At 43.5% G+C, this 21057-nt stretch overlaps 1 protein-coding gene across 1 annotated transcript; it reads left to right on the top strand.

Annotated features, from left to right (window-relative positions):
- Positions 1-493: 493 nt before the first annotated feature.
- SERTM1 (serine rich and transmembrane domain containing 1) lies at positions 494-817 on the top strand (the record flags this gene model as incomplete). Its single annotated transcript, XM_080929236.1, has 1 exon — positions 494-817. One exon carries the CDS (start codon positions 494-496, stop codon positions 815-817), a length of 324 nt encoding a protein of 107 aa, XP_080785362.1.
- Positions 818-21057: the final 20240 nt, after the last annotated feature.

Raw genomic sequence — 21057 nt, 5'->3', positions numbered from 1 at the left:
GAATATCCACTAGAATCACAATGGGACACAGTAGATGGATACTTTTCTTTTTACTTTCTCTTTAGTTCCTTGGAGAAACCTGGCCCCTACAGGACTGTGAAGGGAAAATCAAAGCTCGTTTATATAACATTTATAATAAAGGGACATAAATATTGTTTGTTTCTCCTTCCCTGGTGGGTTTCATAATTAAGCCGCCCTGAAAGAAAAAAGCTAAAATGGGATTACAGATATGTTGTCTCCTGTCTAGTGCACTGAGCCATCCGTGTGTTCTTTCTGCAGTCTCTGTGGACAAGTGATCCCTGCTGTTGCTGCCTTTGTTTTAAGAACCAAGCGTTTCTTGTGCTGACACTCCCGCCTGTGACTTCTGCTGCTGCTGTCATGAAGGAGCAATGCCAGCTTCGCCGTCGCTCCTAACCCCTGTGTGAGACACAGACACTGCCAGACCTGTGAGCACACCTGCTCGCGCCTGCTTGCGCCTCTCCTCTCTGCAGAGATGTCAGAGGCTGACCCTTCATCTGGGTTTGCAGGAAGTGTGGAGAACGGAACTTTCCTGGAGCTGTTTCCCACATCCCTGTCCACGTCGGTGGACTCGTCCTCAGGTCACCTGTCCAATGTCTACATCTATGTCTCCATATTCCTCAGCCTCCTGGCTTTCCTGCTTCTGCTGCTGATCCTCGCTCTCCAGAGGCTGAAGAACATCATCTCCTCCAGCTCCTCCTACCCAGAGTATCCTAGTGACGCTGGGAGTTCTTTCACCAACTTAGAAGTGTGTAGTATCTCCTCTCAGAGGTCGACATTTTCTAACCTCTCATCCTGAAGGAAAATGAAAGGATATCCCAGATGAGGGTGGCTTTGATTTCTCTGTGCTGAAGGTACAGGATAGAAATGACCATGTGGGCAGACCCGTTTCCTTCCTTCATTTTCAAATTTCTTTTCTGCTCAGGATGTGCTGCGTTTGTGAAAAGAGGAGCCAGTGCGGATGGAAAGGCAGGTAAACTCTGAGGCATGGGATTCCACACAAAGTTCTTGGCCCATCTGGAGCCTGCTCAGCACTGTTTGATGCCACAGACTCAGCTGAGAGGACTGCAGGGGATGCTGGGAAGAGACACTTCCACTCTGACTCTCTTACAAGGACCTGGAACTGTGGAAGGAGCAGAAACTGGAAACCCAGCAGAGACTATTTAGAAGATATTTTCTGTATTTAAAAGATCAAGCAGAGACAGGAGAGAGGGGGAGAGAGAAAACTTATATTTAACACATAACATTTACAAAAGGAGGTTAAAATAAGCTAAATGCTTTTATTTAATTTCACCTTAGCAAATGTCACACATGATGAGCAGAAGTCACTTGGGAATGTTCTGGGGCCTTGGAAATCGTCAATGGCACAAGGAGAGAGTGTCACAAAAACAGTTTACACTGCTTTCTGCTCCTGGGTTTGCTCCCAGCTTGAGTTGCAGTCAGAATGCTCTCCAGCTAGGGAATCCTTTGTGATGGTCGATGTTGCTATTACTAAGAGAAGCCCAGAAGAGGCACAATTCATTTTGATTTCCTCAGATTTGTTTCCATCCAGTAGGAATTAAATATAAAGACATATGTGTTCAGTTGCGTTTTGTACAGCAATACTCTTAGAGTTTGTATTTAAAGCTTCACTGCAGAATAGCATGGTCTCTGAGGTGTCAGGCCTTTGCTCACGTGACTTTGCAAACCTGTGTCACTGATAGCTGTGTCGTTCTCCATGAGCTCTGTCCCTGATGATTTGTTTATGCTGACATAATACTCTGGGTTTCTAAGTCTTGAGTTTATGCTGAAAGCTGCAGACACTGCAATTGGGTAGCTACAGATACTTCAGTGCCACCGGGAGCTGCTGTACGGAGGCCAACCAGGAGCTTGTGAGATGAGGCACAGCTGTGGGCACAAGCAAAGGCTGTGCAGGGAATTGATCAGAGCCATTGGCAGCTTGTATGGATAAGAATTTAACATCAATTCTTAAAATAAATGGTCCACAGACTGAACACTGAGCTGAGAAACCTCTGAGTGCAACTGTGCCAACATACAAGTCTTTCTTAGGTAAGCTAGTTATTCCCTGCTCACCACATATAATAATCTCAAACACCAGAGCCCCAACGCACCATGTGGATGGGTTATAGTCAGGACTCCCTAGGGACTGGAATGGGAGAAATGCCCTGCCTGACATCCTAGACATGCTGAGGGCGCAGAACTGATGAGGGAGATCAAAGGCCACTTCCTTCTTTTTCCTCCACAATCAAAGTGGGACATGCTTACTTACATATCAAAAGCATCTACAGACAACCATCGGACATGGGCTGCCCTCCAATGTGTAGTGAAAATCCTGTGTCTGCTGTCACATAGAGTATGTCAATACATAGTAAAATCTTGGACTAGAGAAGTTCTGTAGTTTGGGTGGTTATTGCCATTCTCTGAGTATGTGTGGACACATGTGTTCATGTAAGTATGTAAATGCGGTGTGTGCACACATACATGAATGTGTGCACATGTTTCCAGGGAGAAGTTGTGGGATAGTCATCAGGAATCCAGAAGCATCTGCAATGTCACATCTCTTCGACTGATTATTTTGGTTCTGAGGTCAGTTGGGTAAAGGGATTTTTAACAAATTAAAAGACAAACATCTCAAATGACAGGTCAACCTGATTAGGTCCTGTCATATGGAGGTAAGCTCAAATTCTTTTCTCCTGGAATGGAATCAAAGACTTTAGACAGCAAAACTACCTAAGTCAAATTCACTTGCCTCTCCGCAGGTGAGCTCCCCTAGCTAGCCACATGATTCTTGCACCTTGAGAAAAACAGAGTGATTAATAGCAGGACTCGAAGCTGGAAAACAGGAATCACCGCTAAGCACTGTACCACTCGAGGGGAATCTGTCTGTGGAAAACATTCAGTGGGGCTGGAATACAGGTACACGAATAAAGAAGTGGAGTCTGTTGAAAGCTGGCTTCCTGTTTTGTTTAGCAATTCAGTCTCCTGGAGAAGACACTTTGCCTAAGAGTTCTAAGTATATCTTTAGAATCTACAGGTACATAGCATCCGTATATTGAATGCATGTGAGGACTGAAGAAATGGCTCGGTGGATAAGAGAACTTACTGATTTTTCCAGAGGGCCAAAATCCAAGTCCCAACAACAATGTTGGGTGGATCACAACCCAGCTCCAGGGGATTTACGCCATCCTTTGGCCCCTCTGGCACTCACGTACACGTGGCAAACACATGCACATACATGTGCATTCAATACAGTGTATCTGTGGAATGTGTGGACATGCTTATATGCATATCTCCACTGACCTAAAGAAGGATCAACAGTGTGTAACCAGATGCCATCCTCTCTTCTTGGCTGTGGGGACCACTCCCCATCCGCAGTGACTGAGTCTCAGATTGCCTAATGAGAAGAATCACATCACAAGGGTCCCTAGAAATCTTACAAGTTCCTACCAAATCAAGCATCTAAAACTCACAGGGTGCTCAAATGCTAAGGAGGAGGAAGGAGAGAAGGGAAAGGGAGTGAAGGAGGAGGAGAGAAGGAAGCCAAGAAGCTTCCTTCTCCACAAGCCCCAGGAGTAAGAGAGTAAACATGGCTCATGTACACTTGAGAAGAGACCTATTCTCTATGCCACTACCAATGTAACTGCAGCATCTCCAGTCTGAGCATTTGTCCACCTGCCACTAACTCACAGACCCACAGCAACCCCCTCTCTGATGGAGTGTGGACTCCAGGCCACCTTCCTAAACATGGGGGAAGTGCTGCTATCCTGATGGTTTGTAGGAAAAGACATGTGAGCAAGGTCCATCTCTCATTGTACCCTTTCTCCCCTGCAACTCTGGTCTCACTGGGCAAAGCTTGTGCAGCAGAATAGAGCACTGAGGGGGGAAATGTACTTTGTCTGCTAAGACACCCACAGACCTTCCAAGTCAGAGACAAACACCAGCGTCTGTCATTGCCCTTGCCTTGACATCAGCCTCTCAGCTGTCACCAATGTCTTACCTTCCGGTTCTCCATCACAAGGGCCCCTGGGGTCCATCTCTCCATCAGTCCAGTGCACAGCACCCCAGCCTTTAGACAGCATGATTATCCGAGGTGGATTAAGATACCACCTCAGTTCTTTAGGTCCTTTCACTTCAATTTAACTGAGCTTTCAATGGCAAATGGTATAAGCCATGTATCTGTCCACTTCAGAACCACACTCAAGCCACTAACACTTTATGAAACACTTCCTGCTAATACTGATTTTTATTCCTACTCTGACTATTTTTCTGGTTGCAGAGACCTCGTCAATCCATCCCAAATGGAGCTTTTCTTCTTTCTTAGCCAAAGTCCACACTGTGTAGGAGGTGTGCCATCCTGAATGCTGTAAGAAATGGTTGGTAAGCATTTATCAAATAGGTGAACACAGCCCTCAGTACTGGACAGAGCGAACAGGTACAGTTCCTGCTCCCCTGAGACCTGTGGGCTAATGATGGAGGTACTCAGGAGAACTGTGAAAAAAAAATGTATACAATTGTAGCATTGGTGAGTGCAGACCTCAAAGGAAATGTACTTGGGGAAATAGTTGAATGGTTTCCAAAAACTTATTCTCTAAAAAGAGAAGATACTACTCCCAAATCTCTTGCGAGCAGAGTAGTTAATGCTGGGGTCTGCGATGTGGTATTGGGAGGTGGGCTTATGAGATACATAATGCGATTTATATTTAAGAAAAATTACTTCAATTTCTTCTGGAAAAGAGACCAAAGATGGACAGAGTCCTATTCAGATGCATTCTGGGTAGGATACAGGAGTGGGTGGAGAGTTGTTCTGCCTGCTACAAATATCTATTCATCTTCTAGCCATGGAGACAGACTCAGCTAAGACTGAGTTTATCACACAACCCATCTCTCTCCAATTTTTCCAATTCTCTCTCTCTCTCTCTCTCTCTCTCTCTCTCTCTCTCTCTCTCTCTCTCTCTCTCTCTCTCTCTTCTCTCTCTCTCTCTCTCTCTCTCTCTCTCTCTCTCTCTCTTCTTGGACTCCATCCCCTCCTCTCCTGGCTTATTCCCATTTGGCCCTTATTTAAAGTCTTTTAGTCATTTTCAGTCCACACCGCGACTCTTACTCCAGTATTTTTAACATTTTGTATGACTAATGCTCCAACAAAACTCTAATGCCACAGTAAGGCTGCAACATTTAAAATCTGCTCCTTTCAAAAATCCCATTTCTAAACAAACTATTGTTCTTTGTACCCTAGAAAGAGGGTCCAGCTTCCTGTACCTAGGTAGTATTTTGAGATGCTTTCTCCTTGGTTATCTGCCTGCCCTGTGAATTCATGTTAACCTCCTTACATGGGCTCAATCTAGACAGACATTTACTTAAACATCTCCAGGTGTTTCCCCTGTGGCCTCAGATAACATGTCCTGAGGTCCCAGGTTATGATAAAATAAAGAAGTAATGAGTCTTTAAATGCTGTGCAGACTCAGTGACAGCCATATGTGAGTGAACACCTCACTGTTTAGTACATGGTAATATATGCATGCGTCAAGCCAATATCATTTAGAACATTTGGCTTTGGGGGTTCAAATCTTCCCACTGTTTCTTCCTACCACCCACACTCTTTTTTTTTTCTTCTGCACCTAATTCCTCTCCTCTTCTCCCTTCCTTTGCACACCTAACTTAACCTTTTATATGCTGAGCCGTCTGCCCTGCGCTCATCTTCTGGCCTTAGCTTCTCTCCACTCTCCCCATAGCTTCAGCATAGATACACAGGGGTATATGGAGGGCTCCCTGCAGCCCTTTCTCCCAGGGGATGCACTTATTCAGTGTATCCCCTAGCTATGGACCATGGGTGATATTCCTGTGTCGTGAGCAAGCAGAACTGTTGAGGAAACACCCATGCTTAAAGACCCTGCCATTCAGAAAGCATCAGCAACATGCTGGAGAGAGTGAGGGTTGCAACGAAGCTGGCACTGACTCAAGGAAAGGCAGATGGGATGCAGTGTTATGTTCTTCAAGGCTTTTGTCAAAGAAGCTTCTTTTTGCAGCTGGCAGAGGTTCACCCCATACTCAGAACTCCCCAAGTGTAAGGAGGAAGTGATTGAATGCTTTCCTATCTGTATCAATCTTCCTGAGGCTCTGGGGACATCGTGGAAGAGGAGACAAGAAGAATCTAAAGGCCATGGCATGGGGAGGAGGGCTGTAAAGTGCTGTCTATGTGATATGCCCATTGCATTCATGAACTTGTAGAAGCTATGGTTGCTTGGCCTGCACAAGATAAAGCCAATTAAATCTCCAGCATGGATGAAGGAGGGACTCACAAGTCCACACCTGGATAAGGGGCTATTTAATAGCTGTTGGAGGTGAGAGAGTCATTTTTGCTATGGACCTTGGAAATCTATCATTCTCCATATGGGCGGCACTAATTGGACTCAGTCGGTTATAAACAAAAAATAGCAATAAAAAGAGGATGTAAAGTTGGGAGGCAGGCATGTTAGAAAGTTCTAGAATGAGTGAAAAAAGGAATATACATATATTCACATATAAACATGAAATTTTTAAATAATAAATAGAATGCTATGTTTTAAGTTAGTAGAGGAATAATAATAAATTAAATTACAATTTATAATAGGTTTAAGATGACTGTCAAGATATACTTGCTGTAAGAAGTTAGGTTATATCCATAGAAGTTATGAAGCTCAAAGAGAAGGAAGGCCAGAAAGTGAATGCCTCAGTCTTTCTTAGAAGGGAGAACAAAACATTCATGGGAGAAAATAAAGGGACAAATAGAGGAGCAGGGATTGGAGAAAATATCATTCAGAGGCTGCCTCACCTGGGGATCCATCCCATATGCAGCCACTAAACCCACGCACTATTGCTGATGCCAAGTAGTGCTTACTGGTAAGAACCTGATATGGATGCCTCCTCAGAGGCTCTGCCAGAGCCATACTGATACAGAGGAGGATGCTTGCAGCTAACCACTGGTCTGAACACGGACCTGAATGAATGAGCTTGAGAAAGGACTGAAGGAGCAGAAAGGGTCTGTAACCAAATGCGAAGAACAGAATTATCAACTAACCAAATCCACCACAGCTCCCAGAGACTAAAACACCAACCAATGAGTTCGCATAGAAAGACCCATGGCCCGAGGTATATATGCAGCAGAGGATAGCGTTTTTTTCTGACACCAATGGGAGGAGAGGCCTTTGGTGCAGCGAAGGCTCATTTTCCCAGTGTAGGGGAAGCCAAGGTGCTGAGGTGGGAGAGTGTGGTTGGGAAGAGGGAGCCCCTTCATGCAGGTAATGGGAGGGGGTAGGGGAATGGGATGCGGGAAAGGGATAAAATCTGAAATGTAAATGCAGAGAATTTCCAATAAAAATTGGGGGGAAAGTTAGGTTATTACTTTCTTACCTGAATATGGACATAGATTCTATAAGCCTCCCTACTTTACTCACTGACATGCTCGAGGCAAAACTATACAACACTTCTGCTGTGGACACAAAACCATCGGAGCTCTGTGGACAATCCAAGGAACACACCAGCACACTCATAAAAAATGCCCCCTCGGGGCCCTTCCTGGAGAAGACTGGCATTCTTATGAAATGATGAGCTGTTACTCACTTGGCAAATATCCACTGAACACCTGCTGCATGTTAGCCAGTAAATAAGATACACAAAACCCTTAAATCATTTTACGTTCTGGTGGAGTAAAACGTACAGTGTATTTGATCATCATTGATGTGGACAAACATCAATATAACAAAGACATGAGACTATTTACATTCAGCTGACAGCTTGGACAAAGGATGCTCTTTCTGAGTAGAAGGTGTTTGAGTGGCAAAACGAATCTCTTTGCTCTTTTTCCAAAATGGTTGTGCAAAGAGCAAACTTCCAGGAGATCACAGTATGCAAACCATTAGTGAGCACTCTTTATGTCAGTCCTTTAGGCTCAACCAACAGGAAACCACACAGGAAATATCCCATAGATTCACTTGTTTAAAAAAAGCAAAACAAATAAATTAACCATCATACATTAACTTTGTTCTCGTTGCTTTACCTTCTACTCGCTGACGTGAACTGTGGAGATGAGTCTGAGCTCAGTAGATTCGATGTTACTTTCCTACTTAACTGAAATGAACCCTTATGTTAGCATCCTGTCTACCAAGCAACCCCCCCAGCACTCACTAGCTCTAATATTCCCTCTACTAGAAGGAAGCATTATGTATGGAACACACAGTGGGAGAAATATGTGCTCAAGTTGAGGAGGCCTGACATACAAATAGTGGGTTCTGTGTTCAAGCTGAGATCAGCATCGCTGAAGCCCTGCTACATAGCTGCTAGGCAGGTTAAACTGCCTCTTACCCTCATTAGGTCAGGCCCTGCTACTCTTCCTCTGCAAAGGAGGCATCCCCTTCACTCTGGCCCTGGCCAATGATATACACTCATGCCCCCAAAGGTTTAAATTGCCTTTGCCCACCACCACTCAATGCTCCCAATAAGCTGATCATTTCTTCAAAGCTGTCCCTGGATGTGTGTTCTTTACCTGCTCACTCACCCACCCTCCCTCCAATCCAGTGTGGTTTGCAATGGGTCTGACTACCCAGAAAAATAAGCAGACACCCTCCACCCTTGGCAGTGTAACATCTAACTCCTAGTGCCTCTAACTCCTCCATGCTGGTAGCTACATATGCCTATTGCTCAAGGTGAGTGTGAAGACCACAGTTCAAGACTGAGAGAGAACAAGTGGCCCTTCATGAGGAGGCTGATCCATCTCACCTCATCCATAGGCCTCTTCTTGCTCTGAAAACAAGAATATGCTTCCTGCTGAGAACCCTCAGAATGAATATAGTTAGCACTCTTCCAAGGAATAATGAAGAATGGGCTCAGTCAATGAGGACTTCAAAAAATATGCCCCCATGTTGCAACAGATCTGGGTATCAACTAAGGGAGATGCTCAACCTTCACATGCAGTGGAAGTAATGCTAGATGGATGGAAGGATGGATGGATGGATGGATGGATGGATGTATGGATGGATAAATGGATGGACAGATAGATTATAAATAGGTAGAGATGATAGACATAATAAATGATAAATACATAGACAGACACATATAGACATAGACAGACATAAGCATAGACACACATAGACATAGACACACATAGACATAGACACACATAGACATAGATGCAGACATAGACATAGACACACATAGACATAGACGCAGACATAGACATAGGCACACATAGACATAGACACACATAGACATAGATGCAGACATAGACATAGACACACATAGACATAGACGCAGACATAGACATAGATACACATAGACATAGACATAGACACACATAGACATAGACACACATAGACATAGACACACATAGACATAGACACACATAGACATACACATACATATAAACATACACGTATACATAGACATATACACCTAACTATCCCATATAAATATCAATGTATTTCAGGCTTATTTGAACTCTGCTTCGGTGACCCATAGGCAATATGCCTTGAGCTACTTACCTGCTTGGAGGAAATCCACACTCCAGCATAAACAATTCTTCCCCTTTAGAGATCCTTCCCTGTGACTGGTAAAAGTGATTTGTTTTACAGCACTCTTCCCATGTCCGTTTCTGTCCTTCAGTAATCCCAAGACTCTTTTAGAGTTTCTGTGGTCCCCTCAACGTTTTTCGGAAGTACTCACCCCATACACACACACTTGAGGACTCTCTGGAGCTTGTATTCTGTACTCAGTTTCCAATGCCTGTTGGTTTGCCCTTCTGAAGGCTAGGCTGTTAAAACTGTCATCTCTAGAACATTATCAGTTACTGTGACAGTCTGCACTGCCAACTTGACTAGATTTAGAATCTCCTGGAAGGCAGGCATGTTTGTGGGTGCTTTTCTAGTGGTTACCTTAGGAGGGAAGACCAACACTGTGGGGCACACCATCCTCTGAGCAGTGGACCCAAACTAAAAAGGAGGGAGAATGCCAGATAAGCACTGCTCCTGGTTCACCCAGACAAGAGCAAGTCCCAACTACCACAGCTGCAAATGGCTCCTTCCATCACACCTTCCGCACTAAGATGAAATGCATCCCCTCAAGCCATGAGACAAAATGAGCCCCTTTGCCCTAAATGCTCTTCTTGTCAGGTATTTGGTTATGGTTTACAAGAAGAGTAACTGTCATAGCTACAGGACACTGTACAGGTCTCTCTCTACGCGCCTTGATTTTCGATTGCATTATCATGGTGTAAAATGATGTGCATCTTCTAGTCCTTAGGAGTACAGCTGACTATATGCTTATCTCACCCGCAATTTCATCTAACCAATATTTTCAGAATCATTTATAATGGTCATATGTTTAGTGGCAATGTTGTTTAACATTACCCTTGCTCTAGAATCTAAATGAACTGTATAGTGATAATTTCCTATACCCTCTGCTGAATTAACTTATTACCTACATGAATGTTGCATTTGTTAACTCTAATTGTGTGTGTGTGTGTGTGTGTGTGTGTGTGTGTGTGTGTGTGTGCAACTGCACGGTGCTGGGGCGGGAACTCTTGTCTTCTTCATTCATGGAAAGCAAGCACTTAACCACTCCACTGAGCCCTGGAATCTCAAATATGACACAATTTGATCAAAACTTTTTCTTATGGAGATGAGTATTCATCTTCTCATCATATGTAGAAGCCACTGTTCCTTTGTCACCTTGGCTGTGATAAAACACGGGAGGGCTTACTCAGCTTACAATTCCAGGTTAAGTCCACCACTGCCGAGAAACTGAGGCAAGGATTGAAATCAATCACATCACATGCAGAGCTGAGAGGGCATGCTCACCACTGCTAGCTGACTGCTCTTCATTCTGTATGGACCTCATCCAGAAAACAGCGCTGTCCAGAGTCGGCTGGGTCTTTCCACTTCAATCAGTGTAATAATATAAGTTATTAATAATAATAGCCCACAGACATGCCCACGGGTCAAATTTATCTAGACAATCCCCCGTCAAAAAGTCATTCCAGGTTGTATAGAACTGGCAATCAAAGCTCACCATTGGTCCTAACTTAAGAAGAAAGAGAGAAGTAGGGAAGAGATCAGAACCTTGGATACATGGTCCAGAACATGAAGACAGATCAGAGTCTCCGAGAACAACTTGGGAAATCAAATGTGGCTTCAGGAGGTCCTGGAGTGAGTCAGTACCGAAGTCTACAGCAGCAATGGAGGTTTACGGCGTGTAATGATTGCCTCGGCCTTGCTCTGTGTGATCTCTGTGGCATCTGACACTGATGCTTGTCTGTACCCATACTGATCCCAATCTCAACCACATGCAAGACCCCATATCCATAAGCTTTCACAAGCCCATTTTCCTCAGTTACTCTGCATCATATTTCTCAACTTCGCTTTTGGACACAGTGAGTTTGCACTGCCGGAACTGGTGCCACCACTGGCTTCCCACTGCACAGCCCCAGCCTCTGCCCCGCCCCAGCCTCTGCCCCGCCCAGCCTCTGCCCCGCCCCTTTCCTGTCTCCATACTATTCTCTTCCAGCCAGTTCACAATCGAACTCTTCCTCCTGAACTCAGTGCATTCAGTAGAGTCACCCACTTCTTTCCTGCCCCAAACAGCTCTCTCGCCCACTTTCCTCTCTAACTGCCTCCCCTCTGCTCCAAGGATCATAAAAACTCCTGACTCAGACTTTGATGAACTCTGAAATGCACCTGAATCTCCAGAAAAACATTCTTAGTAAGATCTGTCACTGGTCTTCTTGTGTCCCCTTTAGTCCATACCAATCTGTTATTCAATCTACATTCACGAAGATCTTTGTAACATGAAACTCCTACCTACCATTTACTGTCCCCCAGTGACTGCCCCATAAATTTTCTCCAGTGGTTGTAAAGCCTCCATTATTTTTCTCTTAAGAGGACCCCAACTTTCCTTGCCTCCATCTTCACATGGCTTTTCTTTATTTGGACTCACAATTCCTGTATCCACCCCAAATGAAACACCTCCATGCATCTCGCCTCCAAGAGAGTTGGGTTACCCATCACTATTCTAAGGCAGAGTCGACAGCTGGGTGCACATCATACCCTGTTGCTGGTCCATGGCCAACTCCCTACTGAGTCAATGTTTCTATCTCTGCTCACACGAGATTTCTTGAGCATGAGCAGACAACAAATAAAGACTCACAGCATGGTTGACTGCACAGAGAACCTCCAAGAAGAGCCCACAAATTGACTATTGACTGGCTAAGAACATAGAAGAAATTTTTCTTTGGGTGTTTCCCTATTTTCATACAAAATCCATTGAAAGTAACAAAAGCGTAAAATTCACTTTTCAATACATGTCACCCTTTTCAGAGTGTGTGCTCCAATTACACTGCTTGAAACTCTGGTCACGTCCCTTGATCTTCTTGTGGAGCTGGAAGGCTGAGTAGACAGACACTTCTTCCCAGGGCTGAGGTGGGCTGTACTCTACCCTCTCTGTCTCTGTGGAAAATACAAGCAACAAGTGGCCTTTCCCTGAAAGCATACTGAGAAACTCCCGACTGTCTAACTCAGGTAACTAAGTTACCTTCGCAGTCTAAAGACACCCTCTTCAAAATGCCTGGAATCTCAGATCATTGTTTTTTCCAAGAAAAAATCATTATTTCTCTGTCTTCTCTTGTCATAGTGAATGCTAGGCTATAACAGATAAAGGAACAATGTCAGCAACCCATGGACCACATGAAGCTCAAGAGGGAGGAAGACCAAAGTATGGATGCCTCAGTCCTACTTAGAAGAGGGAATAAAATAATCAAGGGAAGTAGAGGGTGGGAGGGACTTGGAAGGAAGAAAGGAGGGGGAAGGGAAAAGAGGGACAGAATCGAGTGTGGGAGGAGATGGAGGAGGTCAGGAAATTGAACAGAGGTGTGTAGCAATGGGGGACAGGGAACTAGAGGTAGCAACGAGGAAGTCCCAGATGCCAGGAAAGCAAGAAACCCTTCAGGACCCCACAGGGATGATATTAGCTGAAATACCCTACAAAGGGAAGAGAAAACCTGTAGAGACCATATCCAAAGGTTAGGCATGACTCCCCGAGTTGAGGGAATGGGCCACACACCCATCTCCAAAATTTTAATCCAATATTGCTTATGTCTAAAGGAAATACAGGCACAAAGAGTAGAGCAGAGACTGAAGGAAAGGTCATCCAGAGACTGTCCCACCTGGGGATCCATCTCACATAAAATGCAGACACTATTGCTGAAGTCAAGAAGTACTTGCTGATATACCTGTCTCCACAGAGGCTCTTTCAGATCCTGACCAATATAGATGTGGATGCTTATAGACAACCATAGGACTGATCACAGGGACCCCAATGGAGGAGTTAGGGGAAGGACTGAAGGAGTTGAAGGGGCCTTATCTGGCATCAATAGGACAGGAGGCCCTTGGTCCTGTGAAGGCTTGTGCCCTAGTGTAGAGGAATGCTAGGACTGTGAGACAGGAGTTACAGGGGGGAGCATCCTCATAGAAGCAGGTTAAGGGGGATGGGGTAGGGGGTTTGCAGAGGGGAAACCGGGAAATAAGATAACATTTGAAATGAAAATAAATAAAATATATAATTTATAAATAACTAAAAAGGAACAGTGTCAGTACCCGGTGCTTCACAATCTGAAATAGTAACTTAGACCTTGACAATGGACACAAGGTCAATTCAATGAGAAGAGACTAAATTAATATCATAAAGTCCTTTGATTCAACAATGTACATACTAAAATTTTCACTGGATCTTAGAAACATGGTTTTCAGACTGTTTAGATTGTGGAACAGCTGTTTGGTTTTGGTGGTGGTAATGGACGAGGGGGGCTGTTACTTTTCATTTCAAATGTTATCCCCCTTCCCAGTTTCCCAACCACAAACCCCCCATTACTTCCCTCCCCCCTACTTCTATGAGGGTGCTCCCCTACCCACCCCCACCCCACCACCCTAGCATTCTCCTACACTGAAGCATCAAGCCTCCATAGAACCAAGGTCTCTCCTCCCATTGATGGCCCACAAGGCCATCCTCTGCTACATATGTGGCTGGAGCCATGGGTCCCTCCATGTGTACTCTTAGTTGGCGGTTTAATCCTTGGGAGCTCTGGGGGGTCTGGTTGGTTGATATTGTTGTTCTTCCTATGGGGTTGCAGACCCCTTCAGCTCCTTCAGTTCTTCCCCTAACTTCTCCACTGGGGTACCTGTGATCAGTACCTGCAAGTACCCACATCTATATTGGTCAGGATCTGGCAGAGCCTCTCAGGAGATAGGTATATCAGGTTCCTGTCAGCAAGCACTTCTTGGCATCAGCAATAGTGTCTGGGTTTGGTGTCTGCATATAGGATGGATCCCAGGTAGGGCAGTCTCTGGATGGCCTCTCCTTTAGTCTCTGCTCTATTCTTTGTCCCTTGATCCCCTTTAAAGAGGAGCAATTCTGGGTTAATATTTTGGAGATGGGTGGGTGGATCCATCCCTCAACCAAGGGCCTTGCCTAACGTCTGGATATGGTCTCTACAGGTTCCCCCTCCCCTCTGTTGGGTGTTTCAGATAATGTCATTCCTGTTGGGTCCTGGGAGCCTCTTGCTTTCCTAGCATCTAGGACTTGCTGGTGGCTGTTCCCCATTCCCAACTGCTATATACCTCTGTTCAAATTTTCTGACCCTCCTTACATTTCCATCTCCTCCCACACCTGATCCCGCCCCTCCCGCTGAGTTTTTCTTATTACCCAGACTGCCCTCCAACTTATAGCCAGATACTGGAATTGCAGGTATATCCTAACAGGTCCCTCTTTCAGATTGTGTTCTGAATACTGGTGTAGTAGAACCAACTTAGCTTATCTCAGATGAGCTTACAAATAAATGAAATTCAAGATTATAATTATTTCGTTTGGCTTTGACAATTCCTGGGGGTTAACCCCTAACCTACTCTTCTAGCTGCTGGCTTATCTACTCCCCAGCAGTGTATCCCAGATACTTGCTGATCTGGCCATGTGCTCATGATTCCTTGCCCCTTCTGGCAGCCTCCTCCTCCTCTCTCTCATTCTTCCTCATCTCTCTTTCCCCTAACCAGGTCACTGCCAATCCACCTCTAATCCCTCCAGTAGTTGGCTATTGCTGATTTTATTTAGCCAATAGTTTTAATCAAGAAACAAGGTTTCTAAACCTGAAAGTTGGTAAACCTAAGAAATCACTTATAGGCCTAGACCTTGGGGTATACAATTTAGTATTACAATACATAACAACCTAACAAACCTTGGCATGCAAGACACAGGCTATGGAGATGATCTATTCCTAAGACCTGTGAAGTCACATCTATTACAAACTTTAAATGAATACCTGCTATAGTACCATCCCCTGGAACAGGCTTAGTCCTGAGGGAGAGAAGAGGAAAAAAGAAGAAACTAACATTCCAGGTGTGTTCTGACTGTCAGACATCACGTGCAATTCCATTTAGACTTCACAGTAACCACACAGGTGAGTGAAACCATCAAGTGTGTGTCTAAGGGGAAGATACATTTAGAAGTCCCCCACCAAGGCTGCATGACTATAAATCCCTGCAAATCAATGTGATTAAAGCTTCTATGTGGGGACATGAGGCCCACAGAATGGAGGGAAACTGAATGGAAAGGTTGGAAGAATTGTCCTTTTGGGGCATAATGGGTTCAGCAACTTCGGTTTGAAGATTCTCGTAAGTCATTCCTGAGGAGAGGCCCAAGTAGCTCAGCATTAAGTCTGGCAGTAAGAAGAGATTCTGGGCTGAAGGCATGTGTAAGATATCCCATGATCACCTCAAACCCAGAAGAGAAAAGGTTGATGACTGAATTTTTTTATTTAAAAAAAAAATCAGTATATGAGACATACATAAGAAGGGAAATCTTATTTATTTACTATTTCATAATGTTATAAGTAAAATAAAGGAGTTAGTATATTTATTTTAAAAAATCAGTATATAAGAGACACACGGTAAAAGAGTATGTGAGGAGTGCACCGTGTCATGGTTAATCATAGTGCTCTCCGATGCTATGACTATGATGAAGAAATCTCCACTATGCAGATTTGAGAGGTGCTGCAGCAGGGTCTCTACGCTGTGGCTGTTTGCCAAGTACTCCATAGGGTAGCACCATGATCTGAGCTCCACATAAGCGGTGCGACTGAGGAGACTTGGGTCTTGGAAACCTGGCTAGGGGTACAAGGGAATGCGGGAAAGGCATAAATACACGTGAGAGTGGGTTTGGGGGGGGTTCCCTAATGCTACTAACACAACGTGGGACTTCAGCAGGTTTATTAGGCACTGTGCAGGGGAGGGTTGGCTAGTCTCTGTAAGCTGCCTCTGTAGGGAGCAGTCTCAGGCTGTAACAGACAGGAACAGGAAGCTGCACTTGATAGTCTTTGCACACACTGATCAAGGTTAATTCAGAGACACACATACTTAAGAGTCCTGAGGAAAGATTTGCCATTTCTCTAGAGCCTGGGTCAGGTGGGCAATGGCTTTGGCTATTTCCCCTTAGCTACTTGGTGTGGAAGTCCTGCTGTGACCATATCAGAAACCACATTCATGAGCAGTGAGCCAGCGGTGAACCAGGGACACAGGACTGTCAAGGAGACATTCCGACTAGCCGGGTGCAGAGAGATCTCTGACGAGCGTACAAAAAAGTGTGGACCCCAGTTCCCCCACCCCCACCCCCACCCCCGCTTGCTCCAGAGAATTAGTAACCCTGTATCAGGCTATTCCCAACCAGACAACAAGGAGTGAGGAACCACACTCAGACAACCCACCACCAGGAACAGCAGTGAGCCAGCGGTGAGCCAGCATGCGGTCCCCCGCTTCCCCCTCCCAACCCCAGCTTGCTCCAGGGAACCAGTAACCCTGCATCAGGCTAAAAAGTAAAGAATACACCTTCTTCTCAGCAACTCATGGCACCTTCTAAAAAATTGACCACATAATTGGTCACGAAACGAGACTCAATAGATATAAGAAGATTGAAATACTCCCATGCATCCTCTCAGATCACCATGGTCTAAGGCTGGTCTTTAACAACAACAAAGACAACAAAAAGCCCACATAAAAATGGAAACTAAACAATGTTCTATTAAACGATAGAAGGATCAAAGAAGAAATAAAGAAAGAAATCCAGGATTTTCTAGAATTCACTGAAAACAAAAACACAACATACACAAACCTATGGGATGCAATGAAAGCAGTATTGAGAGGAAAACTCATAGCTCTGAGTGCTTCCAAAAAGAAACTGGAGAGAGCATACATCAGCAACTTGACAGCACAGCTGAAAGCTCTAGAACGAAAGGAAGCAGATACACACAAGCGGAGTAGATGGCAAAAAAATAATCAAACTTAGGGCAGAAATCGACCAAATAGAAACAAAAAGAACCATTGAAAGAATCAATAAAATCAAGAGCTGATTCTTTGAGAAAATCAACAATATTGATAAACCCTTAGCCAGACTAACTAGAGGACAAAGAGAGAGTATCCAAATTAACAAAATCAGAAAGGAAAGTGGAGAAATAACAACTGAAACTGAGGAAATTCAAGAAATCATCAGATCATACTACAAAAGCCTATACTCAACAAAGCTGGAAAATCTGGAGGAAATGGATGAATTCCTAAACAGATACAAGGTACTAAAGTTAAATCAGGACCAGATAAACTATCTAAATAATCCCATAACACCTAAAGAAATAGAGGCAGTCATCAAAAGCCTCCCAACCAAAAAAGCCCAGGTCCAGATGGGTTTAGTGCATTTATTTATAGTGCATTTTATCAGACATTTATTGATGACATAATACCAATACTTTCCAAACTATTCCAGAAAATAGAATCAGATGGAAAATTACCTAACTCATTTAATGAGGCTACAATAACCCTCATTCCTAAACCACAGAAACCCTTCAAGGAAAGAAAACCTCAGACCAATCTCACTTATGAACATTGATGCAAAAATACTCAACAAAATCCTTTCAAACTGAATCCAAGAACACATCAAAACAATCATTCACCATGATCAAGTAGGCTTCATCCCAGGCATGCAGGGATGGTTTAACATACAGAAATCCATCAATATAATCCACCATATAAACAAACTCAAAGAAAAAAACCACATGGCCATCTCACTAGATGCTGAGAAAGCATTTGACAAAATTCAACACCCCTTCATGTTAAAAGTCTTGGAAAGAACAGGAATCCAAGGCCCATACCTAAACATAATAAAAGCAATATACAGCAAACCAACAGGCAACATCAAACTTAATGGTGGGAAACTTGAAGCAATCCCACTAAAACCAGGGACTCGACAAGGCTGCCCACTCTCCCCTTACCTATTCAACATAGTACTGGGAGTCCTGGCTGGAGCAATTAGACAGCAAAAGGAAATCAAAGGGATACAAATTGGAAAGAAAGAAGTAAAAACGTCACTACTTGCAGATGACATGATAGTGTACTTAAGCAACCCCACAAATTCCAATAGAGAACTCCTACAGCTGATAAACAGGTTCAGCAAAGTGGCCGGATATAAAATTAACTCAAACAAATCAGTAGCCTTTCTATATTCAAAGGACAAACATGTAGAGAAAGAAATTAGGGAAAGGATACCCTTCACAATAGTCACAAAAACTATGAAATACCTTGGTGTGACTCTAACTAAGCAAGTGAATGACCTGTTTGACAAGAACTTCAAACCTCTAAACAAGGAAATCGAGGGAGATCTCAGAAAATGGAAAGATCTCCCATGCTCATGAATTGGAAGGATCAACATTTTAAAAATGGCCATCTTACCAAAAGCAATCTATAGATTCAATGCAATCCCCATCAAAATTCCAACCCAGTTCTTCACTGAGTTGGAAAGAGCAATGTGCAATTTCATTTGGAATAACAAAAGACCTAGAATAGCAAAATCCATCCTCAACAACAAGAAAACATCTGCGGGAATCACTATCCCTGACCTCAAGCTATATTACAAGGCAATTGTGCTGAAAACTGCATGGTACTGGTACAGAAATAGGCATGTGGAACAATGTAATAGAATATAAGATCCAGAAATGAGCCCTCATGTATATGGTCACCTGATTTTTGACAAAGGAGCTGTAAACATTCAGTAGAAAAAGGATAGCCTATACAACAAATGGTGTTGGTCCAACTGGCACTCAGCATGCAGAAGAATGAAAATAGACCCTTTCTTATCTCCTTGTACAAAGCTCAAGTGCAAGTGGATCAAAGATCTCCACATTAAACCAGGTACACTGAAACTATTAGATGAGAAAGTAGGGAAAACCTTAGAACTCATAGGCACAGGAGAAAATTTCCTAAACAGAACACCAATAGCTAGAGCTCTAAGGTCAAAGATTGACAAATGGGACTTAATGAGATTGCAAGGTTTCTGTAAGGCTAAAGACACTATCATGAAAACAAAGTGGTAGCCAACAGAGTGGGAAAAGATATTTACCAACCCCACAGCAGATAGAGGCCTAATACCCAACATATACAAAGAACTCAAGAAGCAAGGTACCAGAGAATCAAACAACCCTTTTAAAAAATGGGGTACAGACTTAAACAAAAAGTTCTCAATCGAGGAATATCAAATGGCTGAGAAACATCTAAGGAAGTGCTCAACATCCTTAGCCATCAAGGAAATGCAAATCAAAACAACCCTGAGATTCCACCTCACACCAGTCAGATTGGCCAAGATCCAAAACTCAGATGACAATAGATGCTGGTGAGGATGTGGAGAAAGAGGAACACTTCTCCACTGCTCGTGGTGTTGTAAACACCACCCCTCTGGAAATCAGTCTGGCGGTTCCTCAGAAAAATGAACATAGTACTGCCTGAAGACCCAGTTATTCCACTTCTGGGCATTTACCCCAGAGATGCTCCAACATACAACAAAGATACATGCACCACAATGTTCATTGCAGCTCTATTTATAATAGCCAGAAGCTGGAAAGAAAGCAGATGTCCTTCTGTAGATGAATGGATACAAAAATTGTGGTACATTTACACAATGGAGTACTACTCAGCTATCAGAAACAATGGCCTAATGAAATTCTCAAGAAAATGGATGCATCTAGAGAATATCATCCTGTGTGAGATAACCCAGTCACAAAAGAACAGACATACTATGCAGTCACTGATAATGGGATACTAACCCCAGAAAGCTCTGAACACCCTAGAAACAACCCACAGACTGTGTGAAGATCAAGAGAAAAAGAAAAAAAAGAATACATTTTAATTAAAATAGAACTGTATCACATCCCCCTTTCCTTCCTACAGCCCCTCCCAGTTTCTCTCCTATCTCCTCAAATTAATAATCTTTTTTCCTATATTATTGTTACATATATACATATGTGTATGTATATTTACCCACAAATACTTAATTACAACCTTATAAAAAGGTATTTGTATACTTTTATGAAAAAATGCTTAAAATCTGTACATTTATCTTTGTTTTTTAAAATAAAGTTAAAAAAAACCCACATTCACTCACTCAGGGCTTCTTACACTCACAACACATGAGTCAGTCTACCAACATGCTGGCTATTTTGTTTTCTTATGTACTTGAGCTTTTCTCTCAGAGGTAGAGAGTCTGAATTACTTTGTTCCCTGTCTAGCCATTCACTGACAGAAATCCATGCCTAGATGCCTTCAAAAGATGAGCCTGCCTTAGGAAAGTGAAGAATGTTCGCACACGCACGCGCACGCGCACACACACACACACACACACACACACACACACACATACACACACTAGTAAATAAGCTTGCTCAGATGTTTTACTTGATTTCTAACCAGACACCAGTTTTCTCCAGAGACCCTCTTGTTGAGTGCTTTTTCTCAGGGAATGCTGTTTGTATAATTAATGACAGCAAAACAATTTCCTCTCCTCCCTGTTCCCACTGTTACCTATGGCCAACTAGTATCAAGTAGCTGGCACACTGTTAGCTCCAAACTGCTTAACGCCCATCCAATGTACTCTTACGTTTGTGGCCAGGAGGACTTCTTTTTTTAATTATTTATTTATTTTATGTATGTGAGTACA

This window comes from Micromys minutus (genome assembly GCF_963924665.1).
Source record: "Micromys minutus genome assembly, chromosome: 15".
NCBI lineage: Eukaryota > Metazoa > Chordata > Mammalia > Rodentia > Muridae > Micromys > Micromys minutus.
The sequence above is the reverse complement of the archived record's forward strand: the minus strand, read 5'-3'. Positions and strand labels throughout refer to the sequence as shown.